The 15,842-nt window shown below is 39.8% G+C and overlaps 1 protein-coding gene across 1 annotated transcript in view; it reads right to left on the bottom strand.

The window, feature by feature from the left end:
- Positions 1–20: 20 nt before the first annotated feature.
- The window catches only part of il16 (interleukin 16), a 49,183-nt gene continuing 33,361 nt past the window's right edge, over positions 21–15,842 (bottom strand). The window contains exons 18-25 of the mRNA XM_042397170.1: positions 13,129–13,213; positions 9,841–10,979; positions 8,059–8,210; positions 7,681–7,846; positions 5,032–5,133; positions 4,157–4,391; positions 3,315–3,443; positions 21–2,528 (exon numbers count right to left, since the gene is read on the bottom strand). Of these exons, the coding sequence (XP_042253104.1) occupies positions 2,362–2,528; positions 3,315–3,443; positions 4,157–4,391; positions 5,032–5,133; positions 7,681–7,846; positions 8,059–8,210; positions 9,841–10,979; positions 13,129–13,213 (2,175 nt within the window). The 3' untranslated portion in view covers positions 21–2,361. The remainder of the gene's footprint in view (positions 2,529–3,314; positions 3,444–4,156; positions 4,392–5,031; positions 5,134–7,680; positions 7,847–8,058; positions 8,211–9,840; positions 10,980–13,128; positions 13,214–15,842) is intronic.

The raw sequence follows: 15,842 nt of genomic DNA, 5'->3' as shown, positions 1-15,842 counted from the left end.
TCACACTGGGGTTTTGGCTAAGTTTTGAACAGTTTTATACAAGTTATTTTCAATTTTTTACAGCAGATATAAGTCAATGTATAAACTGTTTATGTAAATTTTCAGTGTACCTTAATAGAAAACAGTTTGTTGGTTGCATACAAAGATATTTTATGGCATATTTGTGGTTTAATCCTCAGCTCATGCACATCATTTATATTTTGTAGAGAATTTATTCTGAGTGAACAAAAAAATCTATTCTGTAGTCAATAAATGTGTTTTGAATGTTATCCACATAAGCTTGCAGGAGAGTTATAATGTGCTATTATTCTTCTAATGGCACATTGTGGCAGGATGGGGGGCAAACAGTTGTATGGAGGCTTAGAAGAGTCATTTGTACCAAAATGAAGCTGATATTAGCTACGCTGACGACTGTCATGTTTACACCAGTTGGTCATTGATTGAAATAGACCTTGCAGAGATCACAGAATTACGATAGTAAACACACAACTTGTCTTTTGTTCACTGAAATTAATCTTTTGATCATTTCTCTACAAAATATAATTGATGTGCTTGCAAAAAATCTTTTTTCTGAGCTCTGAATGTTGCGCGCTCAGACTTGAGACACAAATAGAAGTGCGGAACATTCCGGGTGAGCGCAGGTCGACGGGGTAACTTGGTAAAAAATGGCAGGAAGCTTAAACTCAAAGCTGCTGAGTCAACAAAAAGTGCTTAACAGTGTTTGGTCTTCTGTTTCCACATACACATACAGTACCACCGCTGATAAAAAATAGATGTTTACTCTAATATATAATTCTCTTTGTTTACACTTTAAATACCATTATAGACTAATCATACAGAGCCACAATAACACCGGTCAACACCTGCAACTTCAGACACATCAACAAATTTGAGTCAATCCAGTACAACACAAGCACAGATGTGTGCAGGCGGTGTTGTTATTGTGTCCACCTTCTCTATCTCTTTCCCTTCTCCTTCAGATTTGTGCAAATGTCTGAACTGACTCAGACTAAACGTTTTCTAGACTCTCAGACTGATGAGGCAGCTGCTGTAGCGGGGTGGGGGGTGGGGGGGACCAGAGACACCCCCCCCCCCCCGCTTCACAATTGCTAAGATCAGTTGTTGATGATACGTTAAGTGTCTCACATGGTGTGATTTGTGGCTTGATGTGTCGTACAGTGATGGATAGAGCAGATAAAAGCATGACTATGGTATGGGATTATATTTTGAGTATGTTTACTCTGACGGCAGGTCTTTAAGGCTGTTTATCTGTGTTTTTGGACTAAAGCTACAGTGTTTTTTAAGGATTTTTTTTTTTAATTAGACTGTCACAGTTTTGCCTAATTTATCTCCAATATACAAAACAATGAAGCAGAAGACTGTACTCACCACCTCATTCACATCAACGTGAGTAAACAGATTTCCAGTCAGGCTTTAAGAAGCCTTACAGCTGTCATGGCCAGTGTCATGGAGAAGAAGATAACATTGTTTGCTAATTTTTTTTTTTTTTTTTTTGAATTTGTGTAGACAGATGAACAGAATATAGCATACAACATATAGTTTAACAGATGTCAGATAGAACAATGTGCAGATGTGCAGATGTTTGGATGTTGAGTGAACCATGTGTGGGTTCTGCATTCACTGTGAAGTGTCTGGATGATGCTTCTATCTGTCATCTGCAGCCTGCACTGATCTAAATCAGCTGCTTGGGTTTGATGCAGTGGTTTGAGTTGATTTCAGATGGAGATGTGTGGAAACACCCCCAGATTAGCTTTTTCCCTTTTGAACAAAAAACTGTTATCAGTAACATCCCTCAAGCATGCTGTATGTGAAACTGTCAACTATTTTTTTTAAAAGTTATGCACTGTTTTGTGCACACAGCTCATTCAGGAACACAAATAAATCATTTGTGTGCATGATTTTTTTTTTTTCTTTTCTCCATGCCACCTGCCAACTCTGTATTCATCAGCAAAAGCTTCTGTGAAAAAAGAAGAAGAAAGTTTCTTGTTTTGTTGTGTGTGTCAGTTGTTCTCTGGAAAATCTACAGAGCAGACTGGGACTGTTCTCTGCTGAGGGTCAAAACATGACAGTGAAGTCTGTAGATTATCCAGAGTAAACAGGACACACAACTATCATATTTCTTCTTGTGATCTGGTTGAAATTATCCTTTAAAAAAATGTAAAATTTAAACTTCCATATCTGGTCAGAAATAATAGAAATATAATGAGAGGTCATCCTTGAGTAATCTGATTTTTTATCAACATGAGATTGTTGATAAAAGTCCATCAGTGGGCCTCAAGCTGTTTCTTTTTTTTTTTTTTCTTTGGCCTCCTCGTGTGTAACATCCTCTGTGTCTGCGTCTCATTCTGCTGCTCTCTCTCTCCTCCTGATCACCACGGCGATGGAGCCTTCAGGTAAAGCCTTGATCATGTTCCAGGCCTCAAAGCGAGTCATGTCCTGCAGACTGATGCCCTGAACCTGCAGCACTTCATCTCCACACTGCAGACCTATCTGCTCTGCTGCTCCACCTGAGACACACACACACACATTCACACATACTGTTATAAAAATATTACTCATTTTTAGCTCTTGCTATTTTGATAGTTAATTTCAGTGCTGATACACCTACAACAAGCCAGAAAGTTCCAATGGTTGAAGTTTTTCATAGTTGCTACATGTCATTACTCTGCAGAGGTTCCATACACAGTCCTACTCAGTACTTATAATTTTTAAACTAAATAACAATACTTAAAAAATCATCTTTGCAAATGTTTTACGAGGAAGGAAACAGATTCAACACACACAACACGTGTTTTTGTGTGTAACACTAAACTTCTGCAGAGCTCAAACCAACAATAATTGTCATTACCACTTCATCTCCTGGTTACTTTCTGGAATAATCATAGAGTCTATAAATGATGCCTGTTATAATCTCCGGCAGCAGAGGGAGATGTATTCAAATCTCTTCTTTAGTCCAAAACTCAAATATATCCAGTTTACTGTTTTATATGACAAAGAAAAGCAGCAAATCTTCATATTTGAGAAGCTAGAGCCAGAGAAGTTTTGGCTTTTTTTACTTGAAAAATTATGAAAACAATTATAAAAATATTTGCTGATTAATTTTCTGTCAGATGACTAACTGGTGAATCGACTAATCGTTGCAGCTCTGATGTAAACAGAACTTTTGTTTAGAAAACTCCACAGGGCCTCTCTATGGAAGCTCTTCAAGTATAGAAGCATCACTTTTGAATGTATGGGAAGTAGTTTTACTGTAAATATCATGAGAGTATTTCATATCAGCATCATTAATGTACCTGTAAAGATCCTGCTGATGACTAACGGTCTGTCTCCATGGATGGAGCCTTTTCCTCCCTCCAGAGTAAAACCGACTCCTCCTGCACCTTTCTCCAGCTGCAGGCTGACAGCAGCTCCCTGCTCCTCCACTGCAACACACACACACACACAAACATCTGCTACACACACTCTGTTGTGGCTGTAAATTATGACTCTGTTATCAGTGATGGAATAAAGTACTGTTACCAGGTACTTTACTTACAATGTTAAGGTACTTGTACTTTACTTGAGTATTTCCATTTTATGCTACTTTATACTTCCACTCCACCACATTCAGAGGAAAATATATTTTACATTTATTTCACAGCTGTAGTTACTTTTCAGATCTAGATGACATGTAAAACAGAGGAAGGATTTTATATATTTTTTTATATATTTACATTTTATATTTGTGATTAATTTAGATGACTTTGGAGAGAACTTAATTCACTCACATTATTTGTTCTTTTTCTGTTAATCAGTGTCAAGAAAGTCACATTAAATCCCCTTTGATTCAATGTTATAAAGTACATTTTTCAAGAAATACTTATATATATATATATATATATATATATATATATATACTTTTGCTTAAGTAAAAGATCTCAGTACTTCTTCCACCACTGTCAGTTAAGGAGCTTTGTTGTCTTAGTGTCCTCCCCTCCTCAGAGGATCAGTTATCAGCCTCTAGCTCCAGTTTGACATCAAACAGAGCAGAGCAGCAATGAAATCGTGTGATCATCACAGATCAGAGTAGCCTGTTGTAACTCTGCAGGTTTTAGGACTACAAACCGTCCTCACTCGGCATGTTTGTACGACCCACCTGCAGAGCTGGACTCTTGCTCGCTCCTGCAGCCTCCGCCCTCTCTCGCTTCCTCCTCTGCTCTCTTGCAGACGACCACCACGGCCAGCTTCAGATTACGAGCCTGACGCACAGCGTTGGTGGCATCGGTGTGTGTGAGGCCACGCAGAGTTTGTCCGTTTATAGACAACACCTCATCTCCTTTCTGGATGGTGCCCTCCTGAGCTGCCAGGCCGCTGGGAAACACTTTGTGGACCTGGACAGAGAGGACAATCAGAGTAGGACACAGAGAGAGGGAGGGGTGTGTGTGTGTGTGTGAGTACATAGGGTAAAATGCTTTGTAATGGCATCAGGGACAGGACTGAATAATGAAAGTAAGAAAAACATAAAAATGATAAATAATGTAAGATCAAAACTCTGCTGCTGTCTGTAACTACAGCTACCAACACCAACATTTTTATTTAAAGTTTGTCATTCATTTCTATGGTTATAACTGTGGTGTAAATGTGTATGAACATATGAGACACAGCATCCTGAGATGATGCACAGATCTATAGTATTGGTTCTTTTATAGACGGGGCTTTTTCACAGCAGACATTTTGACATGTGACAGTAGGAGAAAAAAAACAGGTGTAAATACAAATGAATGATGGCTGAATTCAGTTTATGTGGTTCACTGTCACTGTGGTTTCCTGGAACACTTGAATAGAGCAGAGCCATCGTTAACATGCTAGGTAACACCTGTCTCTGTTTTACTTTGTGTATTTTTTACTGCTTCTGTGTATGTTTTGCACCTCTGACCAAAATTAATTTCCTTCTTTGGAAAATAAATGCTAATTTGACCCCTGACCTTTTATTTGAATGGGATCAGTCTGAATGTGTGGTACGCTGCTTACTGTAGTAGCTTTGCTCTCCAGGTCAGATCCTCCAGCGATGCTGAAGCCCAGACCAGCTCCTTCCTCTTTATGCAGAATCACAACATGGATGTCCAACAGTTGCTGTGAGAGAAAGAGAAGGTAGTAACGCTGCAGTTCATTTATTCCCTCTATGATCAGCTCAAAATTCTGCGGACTGGCTTCAGGTTCACATGTTGAGCCACCGAGCACTGTTCACACCCACAACATCTTATTTTCATTAAAACATCATGGAGTTTCCAAAATGAATATGTCATGCTGATGAATTCATTTTTACTTGAGATCCAAAGCCTCTTTTCCAAATCCTGGCCAAACCAACAGTATAATTATACTAAACAACAGAAGGAACGGGAAAAACACACACAGTCTGCTGAAAAAACAAGATTGCACCTGGACATTACAGGTCTTAAATGATCCTGATTTCATGATTAACATCATTGTAGATGAGTAGTGTCAGTAAGTGGTGAAAGATTAATATTGTACATAACAGGACAGGGGGACAATAAGGTATATTTCACTCAGATGAAATCTAAAATGATATGACCTTATAGCCTAATTGGAACAAGCACATAGGTAAAAGGAACACTGAAGGTGTGTAGCACCTGCAGATCGTTTCTGAGACTGTGAGAATGTGTATGTGCGGTACAGTGCACTGATCTTTTAACAGAGGCACTGTGTGTTTTCAGATCATCTGTATTCACAGAAGGACCACAGTGTGATACTTAATACACAGCAGATGTTGAGCACATGATGGCTCCCACATGGTCGCATATTTGAGCTGTAACTGAGATTTCCATTTGACCTGCAGACGTGACGCTTTTCCTTAGGCCACACACACGCACACACGCGCGCAGTGCACAGTAGTGGCACAAAGCACACAAATTACAGACCTCCAAGCTAACTAACAGTATGACGTGTACAATATAACAGAATCCAATACAGAAGCACTGCTAACAATATAAAACATAGAGGTTAACAGTATTTACTGAAGGCCTATTGGATTCATTATATTGATGAATTCCCTGTAGGTTCATTAGATGTCCAGAGTGTCTTCTACCACCAGGTGGCAGCGGATTTACACCCACACCATGTTCAACCAAGTGAACGTGGTGACCGTAATCCATCAATCATCTGTCTATGAACTGATGAAAACATTTGTGACCTGGATTTAGTTCCTCTTAAAAGTGAGACCAACAAAGTCAGGAAAACTTTGCATTTTAATTGTGGCATAAAGAGATAAATACTTCAATATAATGAAAAACACACTTATTCACTTTCTACATTTCATTGTAGAGTGAAATGTTCAGATGGATGTCCGCCTCACGTCTGTGTGTTAAGTACAGAGCTAGCGTCAGGAAACAATTAGCCTAGCTTAGCATAAAGACTGGAAGCAGGGGGAAACAGCTAGCCTGGCTCTGTTCAAAGTTCAAAAACAACATCTCTAAAGCTCAGCGACTAACATGTCGTATTTCATTTGTGTAAATAATGTACACAAACACAAGGCAACCTCACTGTTAGGACAAGACTGTGCACCAAAATCAACTCATACCTTAAGTCAGTGAGCAGGTCAGAAACCTTAACTTCCAAAATCTCCTATCAAATATTACGAGATCATCATTCTATCACCTGAGAAACATATCAAAAATAAAAAGAAGATTCATATAACAAATAGATTCTAAGAAATGGGTTTGTGCATTCATTTTAAAGAGAATGAATGCATAAACCCCTTTTGCTCTTTTCACTGGAATATCTAAACATTCAATAGGAAGACTTCAACTCATACAGAATTCAGCCGCCAGTGTTCTTCAAGAAAACATCATCACATCACTCCAATGTTTAAATCATTTCAATATCTTCCCTTCCAACAGAGAGTTCACTTTCAAATTCTCCTGCTGGTTTTTAATCTACTCTCTTTTCTCTTTTTACCACTGCATTGCATATGCTTGATGTTTTTATGTGTCTTTTTTTAAATGTAAAGCACATTGAGTTTCCATGTAATGAAATGTGCTCTATAAATAAAGCTGCCCTGCCTTTTTATTTTAGTTTTGAACAGAGTCAGTGAGGAGAGTCACATATCTTGTAGTTTTAATACATTTAAATCTACTTTTAGCTCAACAAAAAATAAATAAATAAAGCATTAAGCATTTCCCCCTTCAGAATATTTTTCCTGACATAGTGAAGAAGCATTAAAACAATGTATGAATGAATGAATGGATATTTAATGAATGTAAATATGAGAAACTGAAGTAATTCAAACATTTTAGAGACTTTGCTTTTAGTGGCTGGTCAGTATGGGGGGGGGGGTATAGTTGGGAGTGAACTCATGACCTCATTATTTCAAAAATCCTGACTACAGCCCTGAATTAAAAATATAATTTTATTGTTTCTCTGACAATTACATGTTCAAAAGTTGGAATTTGTCTCTGCTGTCATCTGCTTGTTGTACATCGCTATTTAATTAACGTGTAACTACTGTTTAAATACAATGTGAGAATGTGAAATTGTGTTTTTTCATCCTTGTTGAGTGTTAGTGATGATCAAAATCTCCATGGTTTTATATCTTGTTTCGAAAAATGTCTTGATTTGGTGAAACTGGGCTAAACAAGGTGGATGTGTGAGTTTTTTTTATACCTTCAGTGTGTCTTCATCCAGAGCTTTCACTTCCTGGATCATCCTCTCTATTTCCTGTGACGGAATGGCTGAGATGACAGAGTGAGCGCAAGCAGAAGTGACTGCTGCCTCGTCGTGAGCTCCACCCTCCGCTCGCTCAATGGTACACTCCCTCAGTGTGGCCAAGCTGTGTTTAAAGAGAGGAAGGATGACCATCTGTATATGTCCACACCGATTAACTCTGCTGTATTCACTGTCTGTTGTGACAAGAAGAACTCGTTACTGCCTCTCTGATGAAACAGGAAGCATGTTTTTTCAACCTGAACCCACTTCCTGATGAATAGTCTCTGCTAGAAGAATAAGTTACATTCATCTCTATATACAGTGTGGAAGTCTTACCTGACAGAGAATCCCCTGTCGGTGGTGTCCAGGGCGGAGTCACACTCCTGAGGGTTTTTAGAATCCTCAGCAGCAGGGTCCTGGAGGTTCTGGGAGCGAGGGTTACCATGGCAGGAGGACATGGGTAGGGAGCGCATCAACGCTTGTGATACCTGGAACAAAACAACACATTAAAATAGAATAATACATTAAAATGGAGTAATACAATGAAACTACTTGTTAAACCGTGTATACAAATGTATTTTTATATTGACTGCTGACCCTGTGGTTCATCTGTTGTGTGTTCATGTTTCAATGAACTGCCAGACAGGCTAAATTTTCCACCTCAGTGAACAATAAAGATATACTAACATGCTCACAGTTACAATGTTAACATGATGTTTAGCAGGTATAGTGTTTGTCATGGTCATCACTTTATCTTAGTATGTTAGCATGCTAACATTTGCTATTTAGCATAAAACACAAAGTACAACGGATGCTGTTGGGAATGTCATTTGTTTTGCAGGTATTTGCTGATAGTCAGCAGGATTCATCCTGTAGGGATCATGAATGTTTGCACAAAATTTCATGACAATCCATCCAATATTTGTTGAGATATTTCAGTCTGGACCAAAGTGATAGACTGATCTAATAAGACAAACTAATACTATTAAACCAGTAATTAATAAAAACAAACACAAATAAATACTGCAAAACATCAAGAGCCAGAGGACAGAGCATACAGCTAGAGCAGAAATTATTCAAATTCACATGCAGTTATCTAATCTGCATCAGGTTCCAGGGGATGTAAACTCTGGGGACTTTAATAAAACTGAATCCTGGGAATGAAGGACATCCCTGTTCACATATTTTAGGTGAATGAACACACACAGATAAGGTGATTGTATCCCAGTACCTTATCCCACACAAAAACATACAGCATTGAGACAAACAGCCTGGATAAAATATGACAAAATATGAAATGTACACAGTCATGAAATTAGTGAAAAAAATATTAATATGTGAAGAAAAATATATATGAATGCAAAGAAAAGAATTTGGTAATTGGAAAAAATGTGAGTGCATGCTGTACATGTGTCCAAATACTGTATATGTGCCAAAAATGATAATTACATTCTTGTTGAAAGCCATGTAGAGAAAGTGTGAAACTATTCACCTTGATAAATTTCAAATGTGCAGAAGTATAGATGTGGATCTGTCCATATGTGTGGATCTGTATAAAACAGTGGGAGAACTATGGACTGCATATCTACCCTCCACTACATCCCTGAACCCAAGTTTGGATAACCAACTGGGCAGAGTGGTTAGCTACCCCAGAGCTCCAACCCCCCCCCCCCCCCCCCCCCTAAGCTTTTGGAGATCTGATTCATTGACAATATCAGAATTTGCATCACTAAAATGCAATATCAACTAAGGTGGGGCCTGCATGATTAATTAATCTTGCGACTCTGTGTCGAAATCTAGGTTTAAGAGCTTTACTATTTCATTTCAATTCAATTCAATATACTATACTATATAGACCATACTCTTTAAGAGAAACAATCATAATCATAATCATAACCATAATAGAAGTATGACTAATAATAATAATATCAGGCGTGGGTGTCAAGCAGGACCACGGGGGTCCCTGCAGCCATGGTCCATGGAAGCCCACGATCCATATATAAACTGATCCATACTTCAGTTTAAAGTATGCTTCCATGGTTCATACTTCAATAAAACTGTGTTTAATATATACTTAAATATATTTAAGTTGACATTTTGTCATGATTAGTAGAATACCTGGTTACTGAAGGCAAGGATTTTCCCTAAACTCTCCCCCTCCAGGCCTCTTAGGGAGTTAATGTCTGTGGAAGCAGGATTACTCGGGGTCTGGCTGAATAGTTTTCCTTGGCTCTGGCTTCCATCCCCTTCTGTCCCAACTGGAGGACTTTCCCCTTCAGGCTGATTGGATGTCACAGAGGTGAGACCAGCACAAGGTAAAACCTCTGACTCTGTGGACCTGCTGACATTCTCTCTTTGTGGGTCAGGTTCCTGTTCGGATGGTGAGACATCCATGTTGTTGTGGACTGGAGCTGTATGAGAATCATTTATCCCTGACTCTGGATCAGTGCTGGTGGTGTCAGAAGGTGGGGGATCTGTGGGGGATTGGGTGGATGGTTCAGCTTCAGAGAACGTGGCTGTTGTTTGAGAACAAGCTTCAGGAGTGGAGCAGGTGACAGCAGAGGGTGTGCTGTCTGTCTCCCCTGCAGATGCAGACTGGCTCACTTGGATCTCTTTGGGGATTTCATTTTTGCTCTTTCCAGACTCTCCAAGTGGGGAGTTCTGACTTCCAGACTCTTTCTCCATCAGAGGAAGGGAGGTGGAGGGGGCCACAGGCCTTCTGTTGTCCCCCTTCTCTGGACTCTCTGGAGTGGAAAAAGTCTCAAAAGAGTGGATCTTCTGTTTGATGGACAGGTTGGCTGCAGACGAGGCAGATTTGACTCCGAAGCTTCTGTTGAAGCCCGCAGTGGGCCTCTGCTCAGCAGGTTTAGCTATCTTCTTCTGGGCCTGCTCATTCCGAATTTTTCTCAGACTCTGGCGAAACCAGGCGGGCTTGGGTGCCACTGGGGGCCCCTTCTTTGATTCTGGGGAGGTCTCACATTTGGTTTCAGGAGCCAGGTCAGATTGAGGATCTGAAGTCACTTGTTGAGTGCCGTTGAGCTCAGGGGTGTTCTCTTCATCACTCATGGTGGTAGGCTGTGTGTGGTGGAGGTGGTGATGGTGGTGGTTGTGGTGGATGTCGGGTGGCTCTTTGGGGGGGCTGTCTGAAAGGCGGATCCAGGGATCCTGAAGCTGTTCTTGGGTATGTTGCTCAATCCGTGCCTGCCTTCTCAGAGCTCCTCTCTTTGGCTGTGAGCAGAACACAGCTGATGACTCACCTGTCCACACACAGAGGAAGTAGAGAAGTTAAAGGTGGTCACATGCCTCAAACATTTTGAGTTCACATATCTATACATATACAGTACCAGTCAAAAATTTGGACACACTTTATTCACTTGAATGGAAGTGTGTCCAAACTTTTGAACCCACAAAGAATTATCATCAACTCTGCAGTTTCTCTCAGCTCTATGGGGCATTTAAGCATCCTTTAGCTCATTGTTTTGGTTTTATAACCCACAGCATCAGTCTGCTCCTCTCAGTGAAAAAGCTCTGATAAACTCACTGTACACTACCTGCCCAGCACCAAACAGCAGACACATACAGTTAGCAACCATTGCTTACATTCAAATGTTTGACTTGTGTTTCTACAATAGACATATAGATACAAAATGTATGACAATAATGTGAGATAATGTCTGAGATTTTGCCATACTATTTTATTTTAGGTATCCCCCCATTTAAATGCAAGTGAGCAGAGCTGTTATACGAAAGGTATATGGAGTGTGTTTTTAGAGCACTTTACGACATGTCTCTCATTCACCCATTCAGTGGCAGCGAGCCACCATGCAAGGCACTGTCCTAACCATCAGGAGCCATTCTAGGGCTCATTGTCTTGCTCAAATACACTTGTGGACAGATGAAGCCAAAGATCCAACCACCATCCCTGTGATTAGTGGGTGACCTGCTCTACCTGACCGTAAAAATGACTCTAATACTTTATTGTATTCATGATATATATTGATATGGTAATATAATAATATATGATAGAGGATGTCAGTCATGCAGTATTGCCCACTCCTACACAACACCTTAGGTGTGAAGTCTAAATGTGGCAATACTATATTTAAAAATGTGTCACCACAGTTGGTCTTCATTTTACATCTCAGGACAACTATATATAACCAATCAGCATCCACTAAGGCTGAGGTTGAAGCCAATGCAAAAGTACCTTAAAGTTTCACCGATGGCCACTAGATGTTCCAACTGACTCCCATTGAAAAACCCTCAACTTCTCCCTATTAATACTTTTTTTTCAAAGAGTTATTACAATCTCAATCTCTAAATTCAGACCCTCTAATAAGTATGCTGGTGGTCCTTTTGGAAGTTATTGCTCTGTTAATAAGAATTGAAGACTTATAGTGCCTTTGATGTCTGCTGTGTGGGTGTTGATTGACAGCCATATTTGACAGTTGGCTCACCTGCTGCTCTCCCCGGCTCCAGGACTTGCACTGAGTCAGACTATTGTTGCAATATTTCACTAAGTTTAATGTTACTTGATTACGATACCTGCCCTGTTAGCACAGTTTAGGTAAAGTAGTTAACGTTAGCCCAAGTGTGCAGCGCTTGGTGTTCCCAGTAAGCTAGCATTAGCTTGGGTCTGAGGTAGCGGGCCATGTTTCCAGAGTGTGAAAGGCAACACCCTGGCTCCAATGAAACCAATGGGCAATGTCACACTTCACTATGTAAATGGTAAATGGACTGTACTTGTATAGCGCCTTTCTAGTCTTCCAACCACTCAAAGCGCTTTTTACACTACGAATCACATTCACCCATTCACACACATTCATACGCTGAATGGGTACAGGGGCTACCATACAAGGTCCCAACCTGCCCATCAGAGGAAGCTAAGCATTCACACACATTCATACACTGATGGCACAGCCATCAGGAGCAATTCTGGGGTTAAGTATCTTGCCCAAGGACACATCGGCACGTGGACTGGAGGAGCCAGGAATCGAACCGCCGATCTTCCGATTAGTGGACGACCCGCTCTACCTCCTGAGCCACAGCCGTCCATCTTTATATACAGGCTGTGTATACAAGTAGTAAAATTGCTAGTGAAATCAATTATACTAAATTTTAACTTTTAAAATTGAACCTTTGGTGTAAAGCAGGTGATGTTGCAGGGAATATTGCTGTTGTCTCATTGAACGCCATCATCATATTTTGATTAAGTATTATTTGCTGACACATAAAAACACAGTTTGAAACAGGAAACAGAAAATGAATTACTTTCCACTTGAACACTAATGACCATAAACTGGGTTCTGGGTTCAGATTCCTGTCACTTTATATATTTGGAACAACTGTCTCATTAACCAGCTTTCTGAAGTAGCATCCAGGTGCTTGAATGTAAGGTGGTCCTACCTGTGTGTAATCTGTCCTCGGTGCAGGCTGCAGTCAAATCTTCTCTGCTCCCCTCTGACTGTTCTCTTATTCGTTCTCCTTCCTGCTACACAAACAGGAAGTATTGTGTCACGATAGCTTCTCTAACAGCAACCACAGAGAGGTGCAATAATGTACCCTTCTTCCGCTCAAACACTCTTCCATGCCACTGCTGCTGCATTCACATTGTTTAATTCAGTCAGCAAAAGGCCCTCGACCTAACCAGCAACAAGCACAGGGCGTACATGTTCACACTGACATGCACACACACAAACAAAGCATGCATGATGCATAATGAGCATTGTTACAAACATAGAAAAGCACAAGCATACACTACATGGCAAAAAGTATGTGGACACCTGAACATCACACTCATGTGACAGCTGAACATGTGATTCCGACACCTTGGGCATTCATCTGCAGCTGTAACAGCCTGCACTCTTCTGCTTTCAGGCTTTCTGCCAGATGTTGGAGTGGCTGCAGAGATTTGCTCCCATTCAGCCACTATAACCTTAGAGCAGTTTCATGTTGAAACAGGAAACTGCAGAATACAGAGTTGCGAACTCACTGTTGTCTAAAATCTAACTGTATGCTGTTGCATTAATATTTACCTTCATTGGAAGTAACAGCCCAGACAAAAAGTACACAAGAGTATGTGTCTGCATTCTTGTGGCCATATAGTAAACATACAACTCTCAAACACACAGACACACACAATTAAATCAATATTGTGTTGCTTTTTTTTTTTTTTTTAAAGCAGTACCTCTTTCTATTAAAACATCCTTTATGAAGCGTATGTAAGTTGAAACTAATGGCTTTATTTAACTAACTCAATCAGTAATGAGCCATTATTATGAACAATTTTTGGTTTGGCCTCTGGAAAAGGGCTGCTCTTACAATAACCCATTAAGTATACAGGTGTAAATGTTTCTAAATTGCCTTATAACTGACCTAAAGCAGCATTAAAAGATTAACCATTACAACTTTTAAACTCTCTATAAAGGGGTCTTATTAAAAAGTGGTACCAAAAATACCAATAGAAAAGTCAAACACTGTACTGTAAAGTTACTGTGCTTGAAACAATCACCTCATTCTCTCTAAGTTGTATCATAAAAAGCAGAAGGCAGCCAGCATGCTTTCACTAGCGACACACTGAAAGCCACATCACTTCACATACATTCCTTAAGAGTAACCTCAGGATCTTTCGCAATGCCTTGTATATACTGCTGAAGAACTGCAGGCAGTGGAAGGAAAGGAGCTTGTTAAGTGTTGTTCTTTTTCAGAAGAAGCATGAGTAGCACACTTAGAGAAACATAGTTAGTACAAGCATGATTGGCACTTTCAGACAGGACAGTGAGCAGGCAGTAGTCCCCGCCTCCTGCTCTTCTGATGTGTAACAGAGGAGGAACTTAAAGTGGAAGTGAAAAACGCAGACTGAGATGCAGATTCAGTTGACAGGCTTCTTTGGTTTCAGCACTACTCTCTACATCCTCATACAGGAACTGAACTGACACACTGTTTGATGACCATATTAGCCTCATCTGAGCAGCATTTCTCAGAGGAAGTCAATACTTTGAATATGAGAAACTACAGAACATCAAATCAGTTGCAGTAGTGATGGAAGGATGATTGTGATTTAGTTTTAACTGATTTTTCTTCCATATTTTGGCACAGAAGTCCAAAATATGGGGTTTTAGGTCAGGTTCATTTTGTTGCATAAAGATTTGGGCCGGGGTCAGGTTCAGGTTTGATTATTTTCAATATGTAATTTATTACAAAATTCCTCTTTTTCTCTGACTGTGCTCGTTGTCTGAGTCCTTCCATCTAGAGCTGCAACAATTACTCGATTAAGTGATTAGTTGCCAACTATTTCATTAATCACCAACTATTTTGATAATGGATTCATCATTTTGAGTTATTTTTTAAGAAAGAAATGTCTAAATTCTCTGGTTTCAGCTTCTCAAATGTGAATATTTTCTGGTTTCTTAAGTCCTCTGTGACAGTAAACTGAATATCTTTGGGTGAACAAGACATTTGAGGACGTCATCTCAGGCTTTGGGAAACAGTGATCAACATTTTTCACCATTTTCTGACATTTTATGGACCAAATAGCCAATCGATTAATCGAGATATAAATTGACAGATTAACTGATAATGAAAATAATCGTTAGTTGCAGCCCTACTTGCATCTTTCATGTCATGTGTTGCCGAGAGCAAAAGAGACAGTGTGCAGCTGTGTTGCTGTAGCCTGGCAAAGTAACAGTCGGTCATCTATGAAAGCAGTGTTTTGCTGCCCTCTTTGGAGGAAAATTTCAAACCTCTTTCACATCTGACCACATGTGGCACCACTGATGGGTGTAATTGTATGTATTCAGAAATGTGCTCTGTTGCACCTGTAACCACATCCAATAGTGATGTCATGGGTCCTGTACATCACTACAGCACGGTGAGAAGTTAAACCACTGGAGGTCAGCGAAAACACCACTTTCAAGGGGTGTTAAGTTTTCTCATTGAAGACTTACTGAATAGGTTACAGCCCAAGATAACAAACGGAATGAATATTTTTGCATCCAACATTTTATTGTTAGTGTATTGGTATGCTACTATTTTGATGAGAAACTCTCCATGTAAACATAACTATTTGTATACAGAAAAAAACACCACAGATCTGTGCTTCATGAAGTTATGGGTAAAAG

Source organism: Thunnus maccoyii, chromosome 1, assembly GCF_910596095.1.
Source record: "Thunnus maccoyii chromosome 1, fThuMac1.1, whole genome shotgun sequence".
NCBI lineage: Eukaryota > Metazoa > Chordata > Actinopteri > Scombriformes > Scombridae > Thunnus > Thunnus maccoyii.
The sequence above is the reverse complement of the archived record's forward strand: the minus strand, read 5'-3'. Positions and strand labels throughout refer to the sequence as shown.